This window comes from Phyllobates terribilis, unplaced genomic scaffold, assembly GCF_046119375.1.
Source record: "Phyllobates terribilis strain yellow unplaced genomic scaffold, ASM4611937v1 Scaffold_5__5_contigs__length_657084704, whole genome shotgun sequence".
NCBI classification, from domain to species: Eukaryota; Metazoa; Chordata; class Amphibia; order Anura; family Dendrobatidae; genus Phyllobates; species Phyllobates terribilis.
In genome coordinates, this window is record NW_027362765.1 from 242,790,650 (window position 1) to 242,816,824 (window position 26,175).

The 26,175-nt window shown below is 42.4% G+C and overlaps 1 protein-coding gene across 1 annotated transcript in view; it reads left to right on the forward strand.

The window, feature by feature from the left end:
- Nucleotides 1–10,749: 10,749 nt before the first annotated feature.
- Nucleotides 10,750–26,175, forward strand: part of CYGB (cytoglobin) — a 67,726-nt gene continuing 52,300 nt past the window's right edge. The window contains exon 1 of the mRNA XM_073683960.1: nt 10,750–11,197. Coding sequence (XP_073540061.1) covers nt 11,055–11,197 — 143 coding nt within the window. The 5' untranslated portion in view covers nt 10,750–11,054. The remainder of the gene's footprint in view (nt 11,198–26,175) is intronic.

Below are 26,175 nucleotides of genomic sequence, written 5' to 3' on the forward strand. Positions count from 1 at the left end.
TGGAATCAATGGTACAGTTAGCGCTGTTCTCAAGTGCCGGGTTCTGAATGCAGCCCTCATCATTGCCCCCTGCTGATGCTGCGATCAGAGCCAGCAGGGGACAATGTTAAGAGTAGTATTCGGCTCCCGCTGTCTCCTGGTGTAAAAATAAGAATAAAATAAAAAAATCCTTATATTCACCTGTCTGAAGATGAAATAAGTGTCCCATGCTGTAATCCATCTGGCCGCACATGCTCAGGAGCTGAGGAGAATGATTTGCTCCAGCAAGCAAGCCCCTGACCTGCTCTGAGCTCACTGAGCGGTGCCCTGTCACTCAGTGAGATAAGCGCAGTTCAGGGGCCCGCTCAGCGTGTGCAGTCACCTCGAGCCACCACAGAATCTGATGCGGAATTTTCGGTCAGATGGATTACAGCGTGGCACAGTATGTTGGACAGGTGAGTATTATGGTTGTTTTTTTATTTTTTTTGTTATTCAGGGGACAGTGGATTCAGAGAATTAGGTGTAAAGGTGAGTATAATGCTTTTTATTTTATTCTTATTTTACACTTGCTGGGCACAGCGGGGGAAGAATACAACTGTTAGCATTGTCCCCTGCTTGTGCTGATCGCAGCGCAAGCAGGGGACAATGGTGACAGATGCCTTAAGTATGCAGCGCTTGGGAACAATGCAAACTGTACCTCTGATTCCCAGGTGCTGGTACGTGTCAGATGGATGACATATGGACATGTGGCCCGTGCTGCGAGTAAAAACAGACATGTCAGCGTGTTTTGCCCACGGACACATAGTCCGTGAAAACACACTGACATATGCACAGACCCATTCATTTGAATGGGTCTACGTGTGTCAGTGTCTCCAGTATGTGTGGAAATGGACACCACACGTACTCGAAACACGGACGTGTGAAAGAGCTCTAAAGAAGTTAGAAATCAGAGGACCTGTCACTTGCCATAAATATGAACATTTTTGCTTGGTGTAAATACCACTGTTCTCCTGAATTGTGCACTATTTCTTTTTTGTTCCAGTCCCTCTCAGTTCCATGAACCTCTCTTTCCTTTAAATAAATCTTTTTTTTTTTAGACAACTGGGATTGGTCCTTAAGAAGGCTCCCATAGATGAGTTGAGGACAACGCCCATTTGGCTTAAAAGACAAGATTTACATACAGGGAAGAGGGGGTCTCAGAAATGAAGAGGGGCATGAGGAAAAGAAAAACAATGCCAGATTTAGGAGAAAAGCATAATGTATACCAGGTAATATAATTACATGCTAAGGGCAATGACAGGTCCACTTCAAAGATACTCATATGTATCAGATTTTCACTTAATGCTCCCCCCCTCCCCCCCCGCACATGAATGTAGCTAATTGGTGCACGTGGCACAAGTGCAGGAAGCCCAGTTGCTGTGTACGCTAGCACAGCAAACTAAACTTTGCCCCTGGTGAAAAAAGCCTTAGTTATGACTCTGCCCAGAGCAAAGTCAAGCCCTATAAGTTGATTCATCTCATTGATAGTACATTTTTCACAATTTTTGGAGTTTATATTGCTTGTCTTCTACTCACCCCCCCTCCCACCTTTACTTCTCTGCATATGCTGATCTATGGTATTAGGCGCCCACCTTTGGAAAGGTTAGAATTGAGCTGTCATCTGCAAGTTGTTATTGAGAAACCACAGGGTAGTCATGGGGGGAAGGTGTCTGGCATGTGCCTCAAGTTCTGGGTAGTAGATGGAAGTGTCAACAATCACGCCACTCTGTCTTAACCACGGTATTTAGATAATGGGAAACCTATATCTTTGTCCGTGTACAAGAAAACTAAGGTAGAACTGCTGAAATTACTGTCCAACTAAAAGTGGCAGATGTAATACCCTGAAGTCATATTAATATCCTTATTAGTACATAATTCCATATGTCCATATTCATACAGAATGTGTATCCACAGCTGTCACCACTGCTGGAGCGTTATAATCCATTCCTAGCATACCCAATGATAAAGATATTATACGAGAAATACCAAACAATTCAAAAACCTGGTTATATAAAGAGTATTAGCATTTCTTGCGCTGTGGTAGTAATCATGGATAACAGAAGCTCATGCACAAAATATCCTGATCTTGTGAAACAGCTTGTAATGATTTTTGGTAGTCAATGCAGTGAAGGTTGTTCTGTTAAGAATAGTGGACCTTTGGTCTACAACCTTCAATAAATATTGACTTATTGATGTATTTATGTCCCAATGTACTTATACTCAAGCTGAATATAAAGCTGGTACAAGTATGAATACAGGGGCGGACATATCATTGGTGTAACCCACAGGGGTCCAGGAGATAAGGGGGCCACTTCCACCTCTAAAGCAAGTGAAATTGTGCATTATGATGAGCTATTCGACAACAATGCTCCCATTTACTGTTTTTGCACAGGGGCATCGGTGCAGCAGGCAGTTGAGGCATGCGGCAAACAGGTAGCAGAGGGCCTGGAGACAGCGGACAGACAGGAGATCGGGAACAGGTAGCAGAGAGCCTGGAGACCGCAGACAGGTAATAGAGGTCCTGGAAACCACAGACAGGTAGGAGAGGTCCTGGAGATTGCAGAAAGGAAGCAGAAGTCATGGAGAACTCAGACAGGTACCAGAGGTCCTGGAGACCGCAGACAAGTAGCAGAGGTCCTGGAGACCATAGATAGGTAGCAGAGGTCCTGGAAAGCATAGACAGGTAGCAGAGATCCTGGAGACTGCAGACAAGTAGCAGAGGTCCTTGAGACCTCAGACAGGTAGCAGAAGTACAGGAGACCACAAACAGCAGAAGTACTGGAGACCACAAAAAGATAGCAGATGTACTGGAGACCACATACAGGTAGCAGTTTGTGGTGCACAGACAAACTAAAAGTTTTAATACAAAGACACAGGTGTATGTCTTGCTAGGCCTTATATAGGCCTAGGTAGATTGTAACATGGAAGCACACCGGGCAATTTGCAAAGCCCGACATGGAGCACAAGAGAATTTAACAGACTGGGGTGAAGGGAACAGAGCCCAGACCTGAGACAGGTGTGTAACAGGCTCTTTCCTATCTGTGTCTGCTCTTGCATGAATGTGTATGAGAAAACTGGCAAATGGCTATGATATGGCTGGCTTATAGCTGTTCCATGTCCTATAACACATGGAAATAGCTATGATATGGCTGGCTTAGAGCTGTTCCATGTCCTATTACACCCTGTGTTGTTTGTTAAGGCCGTCATACACATTAGACTAACGTCAGGTAAAACCGTGGATAACGATGGGTTTAGGCGACAATCTAATGTGTCTGGGGGTCCCTTAGAGATGATTGTTTGAAGAGATAAGAATCCGACATGTCTGGCAGTAGCTCTCTCATAGAGAACATTGGAGTGCGCGGTAGAGTGAGCGTTCCCATGCATGGGAGAAAGGGGTGAGATAGCTGCTGGCCCAACGATCAGCTGAACGATGGCTATCTAATGTATATGAGGGGCCTTAGACATATACTGTTTATAAGTATATTTATTATGCATATGCTGTAACAAATTTTGACATAGCCTAGAAATGCATGTTGTAGGAGTATTCAGACCATGGAGCCTGTGGGAGTCTAAACAGTACTTTTGCCACATAGGAAGACAGCAGTACTATCAGTGGTATTATTAATTGAGGGCCAGATTCACGGTTTATAACTGGTCCTACACATATTCTATATAGGCATACAGATCACAAGTCAATGTTGGTTATTTCTGACAGGAATTTTAGGAGCACTTTTACATAAAACAATTTTAGAAAAACAACAAATACTACTTACGGCCGTCTGATCCAGGAAATGTAGCTAATTGTCATATTAGTCTGTATAGTATTGTTTGCATTAGTGGTTAATGAGTTAGAATTTCGTTATAATTTATAAATCAGATACATATTTATTGAATTTAGAAACATTCCATTAAATCACTGGAATGTGGAATGTTCTTTGTAAGCAGAGATATGTTTATATATTCTGGGTTGTAAAAACTGATTTTCAGTCTTTGCAGAGGCATAGCAATAAGAGGTGCAGAGTTGGTAGTCGTTCATGGGCATAGGTGCCTGAGGGGGTACAAAGGTCACATAAAACACACCAGTAATACAAGTTTCACATTAAAGCAAGGGGTCTTTTTATAGATCTTGCTTTGTGGCCTAGCTTTGTATGTCATTCATTTAGTAGGTTATATAAAATTTTTAATCACTGCCTGAAGAATAGGAGTATTGGCTCAAACATTATAAATATCGTCTTATTCCTGAGCTGATGAATGGGGATCACGGGAGTCAGATCCCTATTGCTCTAACATATTAATGGTTTATCCCAAGGTCATCAATGGTAACATTAATGTAACGCCTGTCTGAGCCCACAGGCTCAAAAGGCTAACTTGGGCAGACTTGGCACAAGCCACTCCATCTGGCAGATTCCAGAGAAAGCTCAATACCCTTTAACCCCTGTACAGGGATCTGGTTTTACATCAGGATCCAGTGGATTGCTACCTATGGATGGGCTGCCACCCAGAGATAGGAATAGTCACCAAGCAGGATCAGGGCCGAAAGGTCATGTCAAAGACAAAATCAGGATCCCTAAAAATAATCAGAAGCATAAGCCGAGGTCAAAACATGAAAAGACTTAAGCTAAAATGGAGCAAAAGACACACACCTAACCAGGGAAGCACAAGCTATATCTGGCATCTTCCAACTGGAAGCTTAAGTAGGTGGTGTTCTCCAATAGGCTGGAGAAGGGAGCTGATAACTCCAGCTGGACAACACACACCCATACTGCCAGACTGGATGGCACTGCAGGTCCTAGCCACTCTAACCTTAGTGAATGGACCGAACCCGCTGGCCTGAGGTTCTGACATTCCCTCTATCACCAGCGCGGCCCATAGAGTGAATACGGCGGTGCCTGGTGACAGAAGCAGTAGTCACAGGAGCAGACTCTGGTGGCGATGTGACAATTAGGCTCAAAAAAAGACATAACATGGCATGACAGGGATACTGTAAATTCACCTTCAACCACAAAATTTCCATTTCATACAATGTCCCATTCTGCCATATGCAATTAAATCAGCCATTGTATGCAAAGATGGTGCTGTCTCCTGCTGCAATGAGGTCTGTATTTTAGCTGAGACTTGTTGCTCATCACTGCTTTTAAAGGATCCTGCTGGCCCTACTGTTGAAAGCTGTACTACTCCATTTTGCTAACCAGGACAGTTCACATGAGGGAATGATGTATACTGTAAAACCAGCTTGTACCTTTCACCAATTTATTCATGTTGAACTGGATATACCATGTAATTGTGGCTGCTGAGTGGAATAAAAAGATTTAGTTTTTTTTGTATTTTGCCTCTCCGTTGCAGAGATATTAGCAATCAAATATCTGGCATTTAATGAGTTAACTGTGGCTAAGTCCAAGAAGGTGTTTTTAGATATTTTTCACTGGGGTCATATACTGCTGCCTCCTTTATGATACCGAACAATTATAAGCAGACAGCAACATTGAAGTGCAGAAGGACATGTGATGATGATGTCATCAGGGTCAAATGACCTAAGTTTACAGATTCTGCCAGCCGGAGAGTGCAGCCTAAATAACCACTGAGGATCTATAACACAGCACAGAAGAGTAGAGGTACTAACTCCAGTTATTATTTCCAAAACGTCTGTGCTGTATAATATATCTTCAGTGCATATTTAGGTTGCACACTTTGACTGACAGAACCTGTGAACTCAGGTCATGTGACCCTGATGACATAATCATCACAGGTCCATCTGCATGTCTATGTTGCTACCTGCTTATGATTGGTCAGCATTATACAGGAGGCAGAAGTACACGCCCCCAATGAAAAATATCTAATACACTCACTTGGACATAACTAAAGTTATCTCATTAGGTAAAAAAACCTGGAATAAAAATAATACCCTGCAGTTAATAAATAAATAAGTAGTAATAGTACATGTAAATAACAAAGGATACTTAGTTGACTATAGTTTGATCAAAAGAGCATAAAAGGCAACACCGCAACAAAGTGCTACTTAATCAGGATGGTCCTTTACTCTAGCATCTCACCTTGTTATGTACCAGTGGCCTAAAAATACAGGAGGGGAGGGCAGGACCTAGATCTGACTTTTCACACCTGCCCATGGAAAGCTAAATAACACACACTCATTAGGTGCCAAATATTTTGAATATCTCCACAAAGGAGAGGGGAACTTTAAGAAAAAATAAATAAATGTTTTATTCCGCACAGCAACCATTATTACATTGTGTGGCCAGTTCAACATGAAAAATTTGGAGAAAGATCCTCTTTAAATATGTATGAACATATCCTTGTTGTTTTGTAGTAATTACCTGGTGTTTGATTCTTACTGTGTATAGAAATAAGTGACTCAATGACTTTTTCAGTGGGAGGTAAAACATATTAAACTATGTAAGATAGTAGGCCTAAGCTTAATCACAGCCTTGGGCATTTAATTTGCCACTGCAGTGATTCTGCTGTAAAACCCAGTTAGGTGGTCTCAATGGGGGTATTGGATTTTCGCTAGTTTATTTAATGCCACAATCAGTAAAAAGGGCGAACAGAGTATTAAGTACAGTAATGTGCAGCATTCGGTTATAACATAAAAAGAAATATCAGTCAAATAAAAATATGCTACATTTTCTCCACTGTTCCAGAGTAATGTGGAATTATATGATAGATCTAGTCCAAATTGACAGAATTTAGTCAGGAAAATATGCAATAGTTTTTACCAAGCTCTCTTCACAAAAGTGCAAGGAACAAGATATCAGGGAGCAGGACTGACGTAAAATAATCCCTGTTGCCAATGGAATCACTGATATTGCCTCATAAGACCAATAATGATTCTTTTCAATCATAAGTAATTGGCACAGGCAAGGCTTGGTGAAGGCATAGTCACCAACATTGATGATGGAATACAGATGTTTAAGTACTATCCCCAGTCCTGCCCAGTGATGACCCTCACCATAAGCAGGAACACCCACTTTTGGGTGGGATTAGCATTAACCTCAACCATTTTCAGCCAAGGACAGCCCTGAATTTGCTGGGATTGCATCCAAAAAATCAGACAGTCCTGGAAATTCAGGAATGTTGGCAAGTATTTCAAGGATGAAGGAAACTCCTATTTAAAAAATTATCTCCATAGTAATAGTCTTATATAATGAATTGATAACTTCCACTGACCATACTCTAAGCAAGTTCAGCTTCTTTGGAAAAGATATGCAAATTATCTCTCTTCCAAGGTAAAAAAAACTGGCTTTTTAGTGCCACTTTATAGCCACCCTTTAAGTATTCCTCCGATAAAGACCTCTCATCGAGACCAATAGCACACTACTGTTCACTGATGAAGGGCAAGAACCCTGAAACAGCAATCTGTACATGGAGTTTTTTTTCCTTTTGGAAAAGAATCTGTTTTAGCTAAATATCTTATGTGATGTGTCAAGGCTTGTTAAAGATTTGATGTTGACTTATTGGTTGGCTTCTTTCAGAAGGCTGTACTTCTGGAGCTAATTTGCTTTAGTGCTGGAAAGGAGTAGAAGGACTGTATATAATTGGGTGGTGAAGATCTCTAATGTAGATGGTAGAATCCGACACGGCAAGTTTCTTAGTTGCCCTTCCTATAATCCAGTCAAGTAGGTTCTAATTAACATCTTTCTTTTCTGATCAACAACCAAGGCTGTATTTTCCATTAGGCATATAGTGGCACGTACCAGGGAAGCAGAGTTTCTTATTTATTTCTTATAAAAAGTAGTTGCATGTAGGAAATATTTGTGTGTATCTGCATGCTACTAAATGTGCATATACTTATGTAGCGACTGTGCATATGTGAGCATGCTTTTACACTGTTAAAGTATTTGTGGGTGCTTGTGAATGTGCCTGATTGTTGTGCTTTTATGTTTGCATGTATGTACTAAGTCTTTGTGCAATTTTGTGTTGTAATTGTTAATAGTTTCATGACCTTTAAAATTTGATTATTTATTGTGATTAGCAATTGCACATTGTATATCAGTATAAAAGTAAAAAATATGCAGCGGTTTATGCAGAGACACAGGGCTGTGGAGTCGGTAAGCCAAACCTCCGACTCAGACTCCTCAATTTCCATGACACCAACTCCACGACTCTGACTCCGACTCCCTCATATATGGCTCAAGTTTAAGTGATAAATTTACTGTAGCACAGATTCATCTCAGCTAAAAGTCTAGACCCTTAGATCAGGAATAGGACAGACATTTATAGGACATTTCATAACTTTCCCAAATTCTTATGAAAAAATATTCCCCACAAACTGCATTGAACTACTGTACACAATTTATTATATATTTTATGAGCCGGTCCATTTTATACTGACTCCACTAAAATGGGCTCCAACTCCACGACTCCGACTCCATAGCCCTGCAGAGACATATATACTAGTCAACAAGAATGAGGCGCATTTTATATAAGCGCCTAGGGTAGCATGAGATGTATGTAAATACACCCCTGCCAATACTTAGACTGGAAGCCTCTGAGTGTACGCAGGTTAGTGCCGCCTGTGGGTTGATGAAGACCCTCAGGCTCTAAGCCACAGGCTGAGCTGTTTGAAAGCCTGAGGTGCAGAGTGCCATAACTCATGGGTGTGGGAACCCCAGTTGAGTTTGGTGCATTGCACACACTTCACTTTTTCATGTTTTGAGTGTATACACCTTTATTTGCCTAGCCTTCTGGCCAAGTCAATATGAGAAAGTTTAATCATTCCGGTTAGAGTTCTCACACAATACACATCTTTATTTTTTATGCCTTGTGTGTTCAACCACCATGTTTGTTAGTCATAATGGCTATTCCAAATGAGCACCTTTATGGGACGTCTATTCTGAGATTCATTGGCGGATGTGCATCTATCAGGTTCCTTACTGACGCTTGCTGATTCGGAAAGATTAGTTTGTTGGGGTCCTTCTCCTTTTGGAAAGGGATTGCAATATATCTCACTTCCTTGTGCACTTTATGGTGTGGCATGCTGCACTTTTCTGCACTTGGGTGAAGTTACTATCTTCAGCTTTCAGTCCAAAAAGTATGAAAATTGCTTTCCTTAAATCGGCTTCCGTGTGTGCTTGTGTTAATACTGTATGCAAATTTTGTAAATGCATACATGAAAAACTTTGTGTGCGCCTGTGTATGATTCTGTGCGTCGAATTTATCATGTTGTATTTCTTAGCTATAGTATTTGAATAAAATACAAATTCTACAAAACCAAAAGTAATGAAAGATAACATACAAGCAGAGTGGAAGGAAGTAGGGCAAAGGTAGAAAAAACAGAGTAGGAGGGTAATTAATAAAATTGGAGACCATTAAAAGCTACAGGAGGAGCAATACAGATGGTAAACATGAAGCGGAGGCCAGAGGAAGGGCAGTAAAGGAGATGTAGAGCATAAAAGGGAGGACTAGAATAATAACCAACATGAGCCCGTAAGGGAGGGAAGGAAATTGAACGGATATTGAAAGGGTAAGTTGTGGAGTATGGAGGATAATTGTTGTTTTTAAGCAACAAGTAAAAAAGTCAATTGTACCCCAGAGATCAGAAGAAGGATGAAAATGTCCAATATTAAAGCACCAGGATCTCAGAGATAATTGTGCAGGCTTTGCTGTAGTCTCTCAGCACTGTGAGAAAGGAGAACACATTAATCATCAAGTCAAGTGTGGCTGTAGACATCAGTAACTGTAATTATATGTTCTGCTATGTTCCATTGGGCCAGCATGTTACGGCTTAGTGTTACCAGATACTCCCAGCGCAGAAGGCTTTACAAGAAGATATGACTGAATGAAAGAGGAGAGTTGTGTGTGGCCTGGGAACACAGAGCAAGGTCAAGTCTGAAGGAGAATGAGGGAGAAGCCAAGGCAGAAAGGGGGAGGCAAAGAAAAAACTCAGAGAACAACAGGGGATAAATGATAGAGCGATAACAAAGTAGAGGCTGCAAGATCCCAAATAAATGACAACAGATTTGTGCAGACGAAGAAGTGGATGCATGGGTTAATGGGTTAAGGAAAATTAACAGAGCAAGGAGAGAACTTGGCTTGTAGGTAAGTCAATTCACAGGAGCTGGGAGATATGAAAGAGCAATTGGAGGAAGCACTGGCGGACACAGACAGAAAAGAGCCCCTGTGCAAGAACAATGTAAGGGCCCTTTGCAGCCCAAGAGCTCAATATAATGTACAAATCAATCTGCTTTAGAGGTAGAAATGTGCCCCTTTACCTTTTGGGCCTCTGTGCGGCCCCACAGGTTGCACCAATGATATGTCCGCCCCTGGGAGGAAAGGGAAACTAGATAGAAATATAACAGATAAAATATGCACCTCATCAAAAGAAAAGAGAAAAGTTACCTATTACTTATTATCTCTTATTTACAGAGCACCCAAACGTTCCATGTCTCCGAATGTTGTGCTGGGGGGACTGCAAATTTATTTCTAGATCTAGCACATATATTACGCCCAATTTCATAGTAAATGAATGAATCTAAGGTGGATTTGGGGTGTACGACACAGCTACAGTAACCATATGAAAAGATACACTGGCAATAGATGAAGGTGCATCAAAAAGCCCAAGTGGCAGGAGAAATAGAGAATAGAGCAAGGGATAGGATGAGGCAACAAGGATAAGAAAATAAGAGGGTGGCAAGGAAGCGGGCATATAGAATGAAGCGAAAAAAGGGCAGGAAGAAAGAGTTAAGAAAGAGAAGAAGGTAAAAAGGGGTGGGAAGAAGGCTGGGATTGAAAAACCAGAGAAGGAGCGAAGAGGAGGGGGAATAGGAGGGACAGGAGATTTGCTCCCTGCCTCAGCATTCTGACAATGCATTGAAATATCTTACTTTTGATCAGTTTATTTCTGGGCTGAGATTCTCACACACACATACACACAGCAGCAATGGACAGAGCTCAGATGTCTGACAATTAGACAGCTCCCTGAACAGACAACCCACATCACCCCCTCCCTTTATACATCCTGATCTCTGCAGGGGGCTCTGATTCCTGCCTGGGGCTGTGTGTGATTTCATCCTGACGGGTCCATGGAGAAAGTCCAAGGGGAGAATGAGACGGAGCAATGGGAGAGACCGGAGGAGATAACGGAGAGCGAGCGAGACATCATCAAGGACACCTGGGCACGCTTGTATACCAACTGTGAGGATGTTGGGGTCTCTATATTGATAAGGTAATATCAAAATGCATGACTGTACGTGTGCTAAGAACATGGCATTTCTCAGTGAGCTATTGTCTCATACAAACATTGGAAATGGAAATCACTCAGTGTCAGAATTCTTGTAGGAGAGGGAAATCCCTCCATGTGTCACCATGACCCTCTGCCAGGGAAGAGGACCTGTGCACAGTCTGTTGGTAGCACATGCACAGAGCTCTGCCTGCTAGTGTCACCCATAGTGCTAGGTGCACAGTGACAAGGGTTTCCCCATTAAGATTCTTTAAAGTAGCACTAACCCTAAAGACGGCAGCTTATAAAAGTGCAGCCAATAAGTCATTCACAAATATGTAAGTTACGACCCATGACCAAGACCTGTACGGCAGCATACAGGTCTAGAAACAGTGCATGTGCCACCGTATATTGCGTCCTGAAACAATTTATTTTTTAAGGTTTCTGAATGAGTGTATGAGAAAAAATTCACCTACACCTTTCTATAGAACTGCAATAGGATAGACCTGTTGAAGTCTATTGGTACCATTTTACCCATCCAGGCAACACATATCTGTAATACTGCCATGTACATGGTTTTACATGTTTCTAGAGATTCTCAGAACTGGAGATCCATGAGAAAGAGTGGTGATCATGAGTGCAGATGTTACTTCAGACTTGTTGGTAACCCTATTGATGAAGGTAAGAGTCAGGCTCTACCCAGCCTGAAATGGCTGCTTGCAGAAAACAGTAGATTACATTTAGCTGCACAGTGAATCCAGGTAACAAAGTCCAAAATATAGTTCAATAATATTCTAATTTCAAAATCCTGAAAAAGGGGGATTATGAACTGCTTATTGCCACATATATAGAGGGATTCACTCACCTTGATACCCTGTATTTGTTCTATCTCATTGTCCCTCATCAGAATTCAAAAAAGTAGACGGGGTTAAACTGAGGAGTAAAGTAGGTGAATGATTTAGGATGGGCTCTGAGATTCTGATGTCACAGTATCCCCAGGGAGCTAGATCTGTGACTTGTGTTTATGTTAAATTTTCTATTTTTTACTATTCCCTGGCATCATACAGTACAGAAAGGAGGATTCTGGGAATGTCACTTTTCCACGCAGTTTTAGGGTCGACAAGGATGGCATATACCCTGCAAACAGACATCTCAAAGAACATGGTTCTGATTAAGATTATAGTTGTTGCTTAGTTCATAAAGTTGACACCATGGGACCATTTTTTTGGATGCTGATCTATAAACACTGCATTCAATTGTTTCTGTACTATTTTAACTTATCCTGAGTATATCACAGACAGAAGTGTGCTTCCTCAAGGGGACTTGACTAAAAACCCAAGCTTCATCAGAAATCACGCCCTCATGGTGAAGAGATAATTATGATGTACATGTTTTTCATTTCATAACACATGTATAGGCTCATAACAAGTAACCATGAGGTGCCATAGCGAAGCTTGGAATGTCGCCCCACTCTGCATTATCAGCTTCACTTGTGAGCTGAGAACATGAAAAGCATATGTGGCTTCTGTAATGCACAAATGAATGCACACAGCACAGAAAAGGGATAATGCTAACAGTGAAATCACACTGTGCAGATAATCTACTAAAATACTGATAACGCACAATAATGTCACAGGACAGGTATTAATGTAAAATGATGTCACAGCACCGGGGTAATACATTGATGTCACAGAACAGAAATAATAAGCATTGATATCACAGCACAGGGATAATAAACACAGTTATGTCAGAGCACAGGTATAGTAGACACTATGATGTCACAGGAAAGGGATAATAAACTCAGTGATGCCAGAGTACAGGGATAATAAACACAGTGATGTTAAAACACAGGAATAATAAACACAGTAATATCACAGCAAAGGGATAATGGCATGGTGATGTCTGAGCCCAGGGATAATAATCATCGGGAGGCCACTGCAAAGGTATAATAAACAGATATGTCATAGGACATGGACAATAAACAAAGTGATGTCACAGCACGCGGATAAAAAAACAGTGATGTCACAACACAGGAATAATAAACACAGTGATATCACAGCATAGGAATAATAAACACAGTGATGTCACAGCAAAGGAATAATAAACACAGTGATGTCACAGCAAAGGAATAGTAAACACAGTGATGTCACAGCACAGGAATAATAAACACTGTGATGTCAGAGCACAAAGACTATAAACACAAGTGCAATTTGCTGGAAAACTCACCCTCCCCGGGTCCAGTGCTGAGTCTCCATCACTGTTCCTGGAGTATGTTATTGTCTGCAGCGCTGACATCATATTGACAGTGCTACAGCCAATCAATGAGCTCAGTGGTTCTGCTCATGTAGATCATAAACGTTACAGAATTCAGTAATTGACTGAAGCACTGTCAGTGACGTCACTGCTGCAAACCATAACAGACTTTGGAACCAGCGATGGAGACTCAGCTTTGGACATCTTGTGTTTTTTATAACATACTGCACCTGGGGACACAATTTTCTTGAAAGCAGAAAAGTTTCTTTAAGCCACCCTATACATATTAGATAGCTGTCAATCAAAGCTAAGAGCATTCTCCATTGGCAGGATCCTTTAGTATAGTGCATGAATACATCACCAGAACCATGAACAATACATGAATACATTATCAGAACCACCATCAGTACATGAATACAAACCAGAACTAAAATCACTACATGAATTGAGCAACAGAACCACTATCAGTACATTAATACAGCACCAGAACTACCATCAGTACAGGAATACAGTGCTAGAACCAACCTCAGTGCATGAATATAGCACCAAAACCATTATCAGCACATGAATACAATACCAGAATCACTATCAACACATGTACACTGTACCAGACCTATAATCACTACAGAAATACAACAACAGAACCACCATCAGTACATAAATACATCACCAGAATCACCATTAGTATATGAGTGCAGCAAGAACCATCATCAGTAAATGAATACATTATCAGAATCTTCATAAGTACATTAATACGCCATCAAGAACCAACTTATTCTGCAGTGCTTTACAATTAAGCGGGGACATGTACAGTCAATAAAGACAATACAAATCCCAAATATTTGTCCAATGTAACTATATGATTATAGAAAATGAGATCTATGGCATAATAAAAACAACAGTTTGTCGAAAAAATACCGTATTTTTTGGACTATAAGATGTACTTTTTTCCACCAAATTTGGGAGGAAAATTGGGGTGCATTTTATATGCCAACTGTAGCTTACCAGGGGGGGTGGCGGCGGTGGAGCAGGGTTACAGGAGGCAGGATCGCTACTGCAGGAACCTGGCGGTGATAGGAGTGGGGCGATGCTGCGGGCCCTGTGCTGGGAAATGCGGGTGTCCCGGTGGTAAGAGGCTATGGGTCCTGGGCTTCAAGAAAATGTCGGCAGTAAGGCAGGAGCGGAAATTTAGATCTCGGCTCGGCATTGAGAGCGTTTCGCCTTGCTTGCTTCTTCTTGGGGGTGTGACTAAGTGGTGATCGCTACCGGGTTATATGACCCATGATTCAATTAGAATAGAAAACGTCACTAGGTCCCTTGCCAATAGGAAATGACAAGTGATGAGCGAGTATGTTCTGTTAACCCTTTCGGCGAGCATGCTCGGGTGCTCGCCGAGTATCTTCAGCGGTGCTCGGTGTTATGTTTTCGTCACTCAGTGATCATGATTTGCGAGTGTTTGACAGCTTTAATACATGTAAGGAATGTCTAAGAAACAGGCATTCCTCACATGTATTAAAGCTGTCAAACAGTCGCAAATCATGCACACAGCGAGACTAAAACATAAGACCAGAGCATGCTGAAGATACTCGGGAAACACCCGAGCATGGTCGTAAATCTCGAGTAACGAGCATGCTTGCTCATCACCAGAGATGACTTCCAGTATCAAGAAGTGGGCAATGTTATGGGCGCATAGCGCTCCTGTGCCGCCTCATTTGGAAGTGACCTTATAGGTTTATAAGGGTAGACTGACAGGCCTGCCTTTGAAATATGTATTATTTTATTATTATTTTTTTCATATTGTTTGTATTAGCATTATCCATATTTTTTATTTTTATTATAATTTCACTGTATTAATTTGGAACAAACACTACTGATTGAGGTAAATTATTAATAATATATTCCACAAAATATAAAAAATAGTTTTAGTATTTTTAGTTTGTTTTATAATATGTGAAAATTAACAATTAATTTAGCAAATAATATAGTTCAACATCACTGTACAAAAAAACCTTATTCTCCTACCAACATGTGAGTTTCCAGGAGGCAAGACTAAATTTAGGCATTATGATTTGTATATATCTACTATACACACCTTCCCCCTTTAGAATAACAATTTTTTTCAGTTTAGGCATCGGCACAAGGATAAAATCATAGATATCTTATGTCATTGGCGATGGTGCGCATTCGTGATCTGCGGTTCTCATAGATCTCCTGCAGTGCGTAACAGAGCAACCACTGGCATCACACACTTGCGGTTCACCTCGCACATGTTGGAGGTCACTTCCTCATGAGGCAGGACAGGAGCGCTATGTACCGATAACACCACCCACGTCATGATGCCGGAAATCATCTCCAATTGGCAAGGGACCTAGTGACGTTTTCTTTTCTAATTGAATCATGGGCCATATAACACAGTAGTGATCACCACTTAGTCACGCCCCCAGGAAGACGCAAGTGAGGCGAAATAGAAGTTATGCACTAGCATGATAGTAGATTGTACACCTATGGGGGTTTGCCCCTTTTTGTGGTCTATACAGTATAATTGTCATCATAAGCAGGTTCTGATGTTTCTCTAGAGGCAGGTAAGAGTTAGATTTGTGAAGTGAGGTGCTTGTTTTAAAAGATTTGTTTTTAAAGCCCGCTTAAAAATGTGGGTGCTAGGTATTAGTCAGATCATTTGGAGTAGTGCATTCCAGAAAACTGGTGCAGCACTAGAGAAGTCTTGGAAACGGAGGTGCGAGGTTCAGATTATGGAGGATGCTAGTCTTAGATCAGTTTCAGAACAGAAAGCACGGGTATGGTGAGAGAAAGAGATGAAGGAGGAAATATAGGGTGGTGCAGAACTGTGGAGAGCTTTATGGGTGAGGGAGATAAGTTTGTATTGTATTCTGTATTGAATCGGTAACCAGTGCATTGACTGGCACAAAGTTGATGCATCGGTGAAGCAGCTGGACATAAATACAACCCTGGCTGCAGCATTTAGGACAGAATGGAGAGGAGAAAGTTTTGTTAGAGAAAGACAGTATAAGTTCTTGCAGTTTCAAAGGTGAGAAAAGGTCTGATTCTAGAGATATTTTAAGATGCAGGTAACTTGAGTGAGCAATTAGCTATAGGAAGTAAAGGAAAATTCTGTGTCAAATATGACCACAAGACAGCAACCATGAATGCAGCACCAGAACTATCATCACTACTTGAATACAAAACCAGAACCATCATCAGTACAGGCATACATTAACAATAACCAACAATAGTACATGAATACAGCACCAGAACCATCGTCACTATCATAGAATCATAGAATATTAGAGTTGGAAGGGACCTCCAGGGTCATTGTGTTCAACCCCCTGCTCGATACAGGATTCACTAAACCATCTCAGACAGATGTTTGTCCAGCCTCTGTTTGAAGACTTCCATTGAAGGAGAACTCACCACCTCTCGTGGTAGCCTGTTCCACTCATTGATCACCCTCACTGTCAAAACGTTTTTTTCTAATATCTAATCTGTATCTTTTCCCATTCAGTTTCATCCCATTGTTCTATTCTTTCTTTGCGCAAATGAGAATAAAGCTGATCCCTCTACAGTGTTACATTCCTTCAGATATTTGTAGACATCTATTAAGTCTCCTCTCGGTCTTCTCTTCTGCAAGCTAAACATTCCCAAATCCTCTAACCTTTCCTCATAGGACATTGTTTGTAGACCGGTCACCTTCATGGTAGCTCTTCTCTGAACTTGCTCCAGTTTTTCTATGTATTTTTTAAAATGTGGTGCCCAGAACTGGACACAGTATTCCAGATGAGGTCTGACCAAAGAGGAGTAGAGGGGGATAATTACTTCACGTGATCTTCAAGGATAATTGCTTCATTTAATGCAACCCAGAATTGTTTGCCTTTTTTGCTGCTGCATCACACTGTTGACTCATGTTCAGTCTGTGATCTATTACTATACCCAAGTCTTTTTCACATGTGCTGTTGCTTAGCCCTACTCCTCCCATTCTGTATATGCTTTTTTCATTTTTCTTGCCCAGATGTAGTACTTTGCATTTCTCCCTGTTAAAAACCATTCTGTTAGTTGCTGCCCACAGTTCCAGTTGGTTTAGATCTTTTTGAATCCTCTGTCTCTCTTCTACATGAATACATCACCAGAACTATCATTGGTATATGAATACTGCACCAGAACCACCATCTTCCCTGGGCTCTACTGCCTTTTATCATTCCGCCTATTCAGTGAGGAGCCTGGAGACAGCATCTCTTTGGTTCGGTTCGCCACCCATCTGCTGTAGTCTGGCAGCCAGTGACCTGTGTGGTCTCAGAGGTCAGACACATAGCTAAGTCCGCCATGATTACATACAGAGGACTATGTCATTACAGTAATTGTGGCCATGTGGTTAAGGCTAGGCTCACATTCATACAGTGCTCTCCACTGAGCACTACATCTATGTTTTTTTGTTGGAATCGCTGAAAAACTGCATTCAGACTGGACCCCAACAGAGCCAAGACATAGCCACCAAATGAAGCCGACAGAGTCACTGTTTACACTGTCTGGCCTCCGTCTTGACAGTAGTCGTCATTTTTCAGACATGCACAAAAACATGGCAAACAAAAAACTAAGACTACTGCCAGGACGCAGGACAAACAGTGTCCCCAGTGACGCCATCAGCTTCATTCGAGTGAATGGTTCCGTCTGGGTTACTGTTAGAATAAAGATTTTTTTGGAGGTTCCAACAGAAACCCTGACATAGTACTCAGTGGAGAGTACTGCATTCATGTAAACCTAACCTAAGGTAGCTGGGTCTTAGATTCGATTCCAACCAAGGACAGCATCTGCCTTGTGACCTTGTAAATAACGACACATCAACAGTTATGGAGATGAGGACTCTTTATATTACATAACTCATATACATTAGAAAATGACATCACTTAATGTTCAGGCTCCCTTTTCAAGAAGGTGCAAGACACCCCCTTTAAGAGAGGATGGATTAGGATTAATATAATTCACAGATGGACATCAATATAACAAGATGTATGCCTGACAGTATAGCACAAGAAACCCTTCTGTCTCTGGGTTGTGCACATAGAACAATTCCCTGAGGTATTCTAATTATTTTATACAAGATACTGGGTCTCCATTCCACACAACTGTTATAATGAGATGGCCACATTGCCTTAAATGGGGACATTGTGAGGGAATAAGCCCCAATGTATTATATGGTCAAGTCAGGTTATGAGGTAACTGACAATATTACTTGGAAGGTTCAGAAGTGGTATTAATCTGGCCTGAACCGGTTTTTGAGCGGTAAATGGAGAACAGCTGATTGGTTCTGAAAGGGAGGGAGAGTGGGGGCATATGCCTATATAAGGTGACGGCTCCTGTCAGGAGGGGTCAGTTTTACCTCAAGAGAAGAAGAAGCTCCGCCCTCCCGCCCCTGTTATTTTGCTTTTGGTATTTATACTGCTAGGTTTGGGTGCTTTGTCAGAGAATGGGTCACCCAGATACTTGGGTGGATCCATATGGAGATAATTATTAATGAGTTATTTATTAAATTATTTATTTATGTCTGGAGCATTTTTAATATTTAATGTATTTGATTATTTATGGATTTACTATATTGATTATTTGATTAAACTTGACAAAGGTACCCGACCAATAAATAAGTTTTACCCCATATATAATGGTAGTGTGGTTCTTTTATTAATTTAAGTATGTTTATCAATTGTGGGCTTTATGACCTCATGGATAAAATCCCTCTACCTCTCTGTGTATCGAGATATATACAGTATGTATGTAAATATAGTCCCACAGATATATATATACATACGGTTATAAAAAAGAAAGAAAAACTATAAATATAAATAATCCACAATGTAAATATAATATATATATATATATATATATATATACATACATATACAGTATATACGGTTTATATAATTCACACACACATTGTGCATATATACCGTATCTAAATATATAGATATATATTTATACCAATCTATCTGCCTATATATATATATCCTGTATACAAATATGTATATATACCATACCATATACCTATATATAGTTTACATATTACACAGATGTACATATATTTGTGCATATATATCTAAATATATAGATATCTATCTACATATATATAAATAGATAGATACTGTAGATAAATAGATGGATAGGTATATAACTATATTTATGCACAAGTATATACATGTGTATGTAATACACAAACCATATATATATATATATATATATATATATATATATAATCAAATATATGTATATACTTTTAACTGGCAATATCCCAATTTGGAAATTAGGTGAGGGGGAAAAAGGAGAACACTATAGAGCTGAGGAAATAGGTCATGTTGTCAGTTCTCATTTCATTGCCACCACACGTAAAGCTTTAATCTTGCTTTGCCAGTTTCACACTGACTACATCCTTGGTCACGTACAGGGAATATCAGTTCCATACCCACATAATAAAGGCCATGTTAATCAGCTTGTATATTGCTATCCTCCATGAAATTCTTCATCTGCATTTCTACTGTTATAGGTGCCTACTCTACATCCAGTCATGAGTCATGGGATTGAGTAGGTGAGAGGAACATTTTAGGAAAGCCCCCGTAGAATGGTCACCTGTATCATCCTCCACATTCTCTATACCTGTTCCCTCCTCCTACTCTGTTTTCTGTGAGACCCCTCTCTCCTCCTCTTCTCTATCTGTCTCCTGCTGCTTCCCTGGCATCTCCTGGACCATTTGTGAAGTAGCCGAGGGCGGCTGTTATAATTACATAGTTAATTAGCATCTGCTCATTAAATTGAAATTACATGCTGACTGTGAGGGGCCAGGCCCTGCCACTGTGCCCGAGTATTAATATATAATGTGTTTATATAACATATATACTTATGGGTATTCATGCAATTAATGAATTCCAAACCCCTCAAGCCTTGGAAATTGTTAACCCTTTCTTTAAAAAGCTTTTTTTTGTCATCCACCAAGCAGAAGAGTGATACCAACCATTGTGTGCTGGGATGTTCTGATACTATAATATATGCACATAGCACAGCATAAGAACATACAAAGTTAGTTCACAATACTACAAATAGTGCACATCTACCGATCTAACACAATGTTACTACTTGTACACGTTTTCTACAGCGGTGCTCCACCTTTGCTGAATGTCTGTGGAGAAAATCTAATCTGGCTGAAGATTTCATCCATTATAAGTGTGGGGGTCGTGATGACATTCCACTCGTCCTCCAGTCACTCCAAATTCAAACTATGAGCATGGGTCAACCATTCAAAGAATGAGTCAGACAACAAGCTGGTTCAAGCTCAGAGCATGCTCAGAAGGCTACTACAGACAACGTTCTCAGCAATGTTCTGAACTTATTTTTTACATGCACAAATCTAAATACACTACATAATGGGAGGGAAAAGGGGTTGTCCGGGGCGGGGTAAGCCATGAAAGTCCAATGTCTGGCCACTCCTGATTGGTCCACATCTCCTTATCTCAGTCTCTGGGCAGATATTGCAGCCGTCAGCTTATAATCTTGTTTCGTTTCTCTGAAATAAATCTTGGCAACACTGGAACTGTCTTAGTTTAAATTTCGATTTGAATAATACGTAGCAAGGAAAGCTTATTGTTATATGACACAAAATGGTGGTTAGTACATTAGCAAAAAAGCGTATAAAAGTTACAAAAATATAAAAGTTACAAATATATATATTCTCTTTTACCCCGACATTCCCCCCTAAACACTAAGCTTTCCTTTGCTTCGGGGCCTTTGAGACTGTCCATGTGTGGGGAGAGGGGAGGTGGATTTCTTCACCCAATCATCTTAGAAGCTGCCCCCTTATGGGACGCCCCCAGACAATCGAGCCCTATCCTGAATGACACATGGAGTTCTCCCAACTGTCCCTAAACTAAATCTTTCAATTGGACTTTGTCATGGGGGGTCTGGTCAGGCTTGTTCAAAGGAGTGTATTTCTCTATATAAGGGGACCACCAGGCCCAATACTAGTAGACCTCCCATTACTAGACAAACTTGTTGGAGGAATCCCTTGAGCCCTCCCAACCAACCTGAGAAGAAGGAGGTATCTACCCCTGTGTGGTAGCTGTCCACCCTGGGACAGACAGTAAGCATATGGAAAGGATATAGAAGAAGGTAGTCATCTTTTATAGACTCGTTCTGTCTCTCTTGCAGTGGGAGGCGTGAATCCAGGTGCTCTTGCCCTCAAGCTTCAGAGCCGTCGGGGTGGTGAGAAGCACAGTGTACGGTCCCTCGAACCGCGGCTGGAGGCAGTCTTTCCGGACAAACTTCTTCACATACACTAGATCGCCTGGGATGAAATCATGTACTGCATCACCTGTAGATTCTGGGAGAGAAGCAGATACTGGAGAGCGGGTGTTAGTCAATTCTCTAGACAAGGCAATCACAAATTTTACCACTCTATCATGTGTTTCAGACAACTCTTGGGGCCTAATCTCTCCTATCTTGGGTGGGGTCCCAAACAAAATTTTATAGGGAGTCAGCCCATGTTTGGCCTGAGGAGTGTGTGTGATATGATATAATACTATGGGGAGTAGGTCGGGCCAGGGGAGGGGATGATCTTAGGTCATTTTCAAGAGCTGGGTCTTGAGTGTGGAATTCATTCTCTCCACTTTGCCTGAACTGGCAGGATGGTATGGAGTGTGGAGGCCCAAATCTGTTCCCAACATGTTCCAGAGTTCTTCGTAGATATTTGCTGTGAAAGCTGGTCCTTGATCCGATTCTATGACTTGGTGAACTCCAAATCTGCAGGCAATTTCGGTGATCAGTTTCTTGGCTGTGACTTTAGCAGTCATGTTGACAACCGGGTAGGCCTCGGGCCAGGCTGAGAACATATCCACGGCTACCAAAACGTACTGCTATTTTCCTGCTTTAGGCATTTGGATATGGTCGACTTGTATTCTCTGCCAAGAGTAGTCTGGTTTAGCCAGGTGTTGGAGAGGGACCCGTGCCGTACACGTTGGGTTGCAGGTAGCGCAGACAGAGCAGGATTTTGAGTACGCAGTCACAGTGGAAGAGATTCCGGGTGCAAAGTACAGTTTCTTGATACATGCCAAGGCTTGATTCTTTCCTCTATGTGTAGGCCCGTGAGCCCATGCTGCCACAGCTGAGTACATGCGTTTAGGCAAGCAAGGCTTCCCATCCACTTGGTAAAGAGTCGAGTTGACCTTTGAATCTTTGCGACCTGCCAGCACGGCTCCTGCCGATTTCCATTGCTTGACTTCTACAGTGGGGGTCTTCCTTTGTTCCTCATACAATTTTTCTTCAGACATCCTGACCCCCCTGGATTCCACTCGTGTCTCCGCTGGACTTGTATGGTCTTCCGCTGGCTGTTCTTTGGCTCTTGCTCTAGTGAGCGCCACAGCTACGGTTTGCAGGGTCTCCCCCATCTCTTCTTCCTTTTCCTGCCACTTTGATGACACATTCTCCACTGCTGCAGTCTTGGCTGCTTGGTCAGCTAGGTGGTTGCCCCTGGCTTCTCTGGATTCTAGTCTTCCATGAGCCTTGACCTTCATAACAGCAACCTGAATGGGTAGTTCCAGGGCCTTCATTAGGGCCTTAATCCATGAGGCATGTTTCACTGGTGTACCTGCAGCTGTGATGAATCCTCTAGACTTTCACAAGAGTCCAGAATCATTGCAAATTCCATGTCCATACCTGGAATCGGTATATATATATATTCGCCTTTGTTCCTGCTGCCAGGTGGCAGGCCTCTGTGAGAGCCACAAGTTCAGCTTCTTGTGCAGACATGTATGGTGGTAGAGCTTCAGCCTTGAGGACTGTTAGGTCCGTTGTGACAGCATATCCCGTGTGGAACTTCCCTTGAGGGTCTGCGAAACGGGATCCATCAGTCCATAGGTGCAAGGCAGGGTCTGCGAGCGGATGTGCCACCATATTCTCTGGAGCAGAAATCTCTTCCTGCAAAATTTTTATACAATCATGAGGTTCCACCAATGGATCTTCACCCTCTTCACCTTCCCCCCTAGAAGGTGGAAGCAAAGTGGCAGGGTTGATAGTCAGACATCTGGTCAGCTGACTTGTCAAGGAGGATGTGAGCAGCGTGGACCGCCTTAAGGCACGTGGGGGCAGTTCGGGCGACAGGGTCCAGGCGGGCTGAGTAGTAGCCCAAAGGCCGATACTTATGATCATAGCGTTGTGCTAGAACTCCAGAGGCATGACCTTCTGATTCCGAGACAAAAAGGTGAAATGGCTGAGTATAGTCTGGTAAGCCCAAGGCCGGGGCAGAGACAACAGCCTGTTTAAGGCGGTCAAAACATAGTCTGTGTTGATGAGAAACACGTGGATCTTCAGCATGAAGCCAAACTGAGCCTTCATCCTTGAGACAGTCGTACAGAGGTTGCATGAGCTTTGAGGCATCAGGGATCCATTGCCTGCAGTAAGTGATGAGGCCAAGGAAAGTCTGCATAGCGGAGTAGGTGGTTGGGAAGGTGATATCCATGATGGCTTGTTTTCTTTCTTCAGTCAGATGTCTAGCACTTTGTGATATACAATGTCCGAGGAAAATGACCTTGGGCAGACACCATTGGACTTTGCCTTTCGAGACTTTACAGTTAGCTGAGTGAAGAAACCAGAGAAGGGATGCTGACATCTCTGGCAAATTTTCTTCAGTGCCACAGAGTAAAGGATCATTCACATACTGTAGAAAGGTGACCTGAGGGTTCTCTTGAACCCATGGCTCCAGTATAGACTTCATAGAATGAGTGAATTGGTTAGGAGAGTTCTGGGCTCTTTGCGGAGTCCTGGTCCATGTAAGCTGTGCTCCTTGAAAGGTGAAGGCAGAAAGAAACCACGAATCTTCATGTAAGGGTATACTGAAAAAGGCGTTGGCCAGATCTAACACCGTAAACAAAGTGGCCGTTGGAGGCAGCTGAGACAAAAGGGTGTTTGGGTTGGGTACCACTGGAGTTTCTAAAATGGTAGCTGCATTGACGGCTCTGAGATCCTGAACCAACCGGTATCTTGGAGGCTCTCCCGGAGCGGTTTTCTTTTTTACAGGAAAGAGGGGTGTATTGCATGGAGATACACATCTGACAAGGACTCCTGATTCCAGGAGGGAAGCGATTTGGGTACCCAAGCTTTGTTCTTGTGCAGCCGTGAGGGGGTATTGTGGCAACCGTGGGTACCTATGTCCAGGCTTGAGGTGTACTCGGACCGGGGGAACTTGCAGGAGGCCGACGTCCTCTGGCCCACTGGACCACAGAGAGTGAGGTATCAAGAAGAGTGTGAGGTTGTATGGTCATCATTATGAGAGGGAAGGCTTTAAGAACACAGCGGTCTTCAGTCCCTTGTTCGGAATGAGGGTCCCGCAAAAGAAGCTCCATACCATGGTTTCCGAAGGTAATTGTTGCCTTCATCCGCTCTAAGAGATCGGCTCCCAACAGATTGACAGGGCAAGTTTCAGAGACCAAGAATCTTGTGAGTACTTCGGTGAACGGTCCTGCAGACACAGGGACTGTGAGTGGAGAGGAAATATGTTGGCCTTCCACCCCAACACAGGTGAGGGTATCCGGTGATAGGGATACAGAAGGAGGGAGCTGTGCAGAGGAAATGACAGATGTGGCCGCCCCAGTGTCCACCAGGAACTCCAGTGGTTGATGGTCCACCTGTAAAGTGACAGTCCCACAGGCGGCCGTGAGATGCGTAGCCGGGAAAGTGGACACTGGTTGACCGAGCCGTCATTGGCGTGGATGAGATGGTTCACGGGAAGGTCCATGGTTGTGTGGACCGTCACGGAACGACCGGTCATGGTACTGTCTGCGGGTTGGACAGTCTCTGAGGATGTGGTCAAGGTTACCACACTCCTAACACAACATTCATCTTTCAGAATCACGAGGTTGTCTTCTGTTTCTAGATGATCCCTTATCATCTCTTCTGTCTTGTTTTCTATATGTGGAAAAAGTATCATCACCTGTGCCTTTAACCATTACCCACTTGATTCCATGTTGGTTGCCAGGGGGTGGGTAGCTTTCATGAGCTTAATATACCATGGCAGGTGCGGCTTTCTTCTTTGACTTAGTATCTTTTTCCATTTTTAGCATTGATTTTTGGAAAGCTTTAACGAAGTCCACCGCGTCGTTGAAAGAAGAAGAACGAATCTCGGGCCGTACTCTCAGGACTTCATCTCTGAGAGTGTCTTGTAGGCCATCTACTAGGGCCTGAACCAACAGGGCGGCCTGCGTCTTGACGTGAAGACTGTACCCGAGATCCTCAAAATGCATGCTGAGTCTTGCAGCATATCTTTCCACAGATTCATCAGGGTCTTGTTGAACATCTTGTATAGACCCAGCTTGATCTGACAAGCGATTCTGAGCCCAGGCCTTTAACTGTTTCATGTATTCTAGGCCGGATTCATACGTACTAAGGGATCCTGCTTTTGTGGAATCCATGGCCTTTTGAAAGCTCTCCGTTTTCGGCTAAGTGAGCCTGGCATTCTGCAGCCAGAGTAGAACCAGCAGCAAGGGAAATTTTGCGAGCCAATCCTCCAACATGGCTCATACAGGTGTTTGCAGGGTTGACTATGGCCCCCACCCGATGTGTAAGGATGTCACCATAGCCTATTGACAGAGTGACAGGGCGTCTTGATGGGTCTACTAGATTCCGGGAGCGGCAGGGGTCCCAGACTTCTGAGGGGCTGAGGGGTGGTGCTCTTTCAGCAGTTGCTTGGA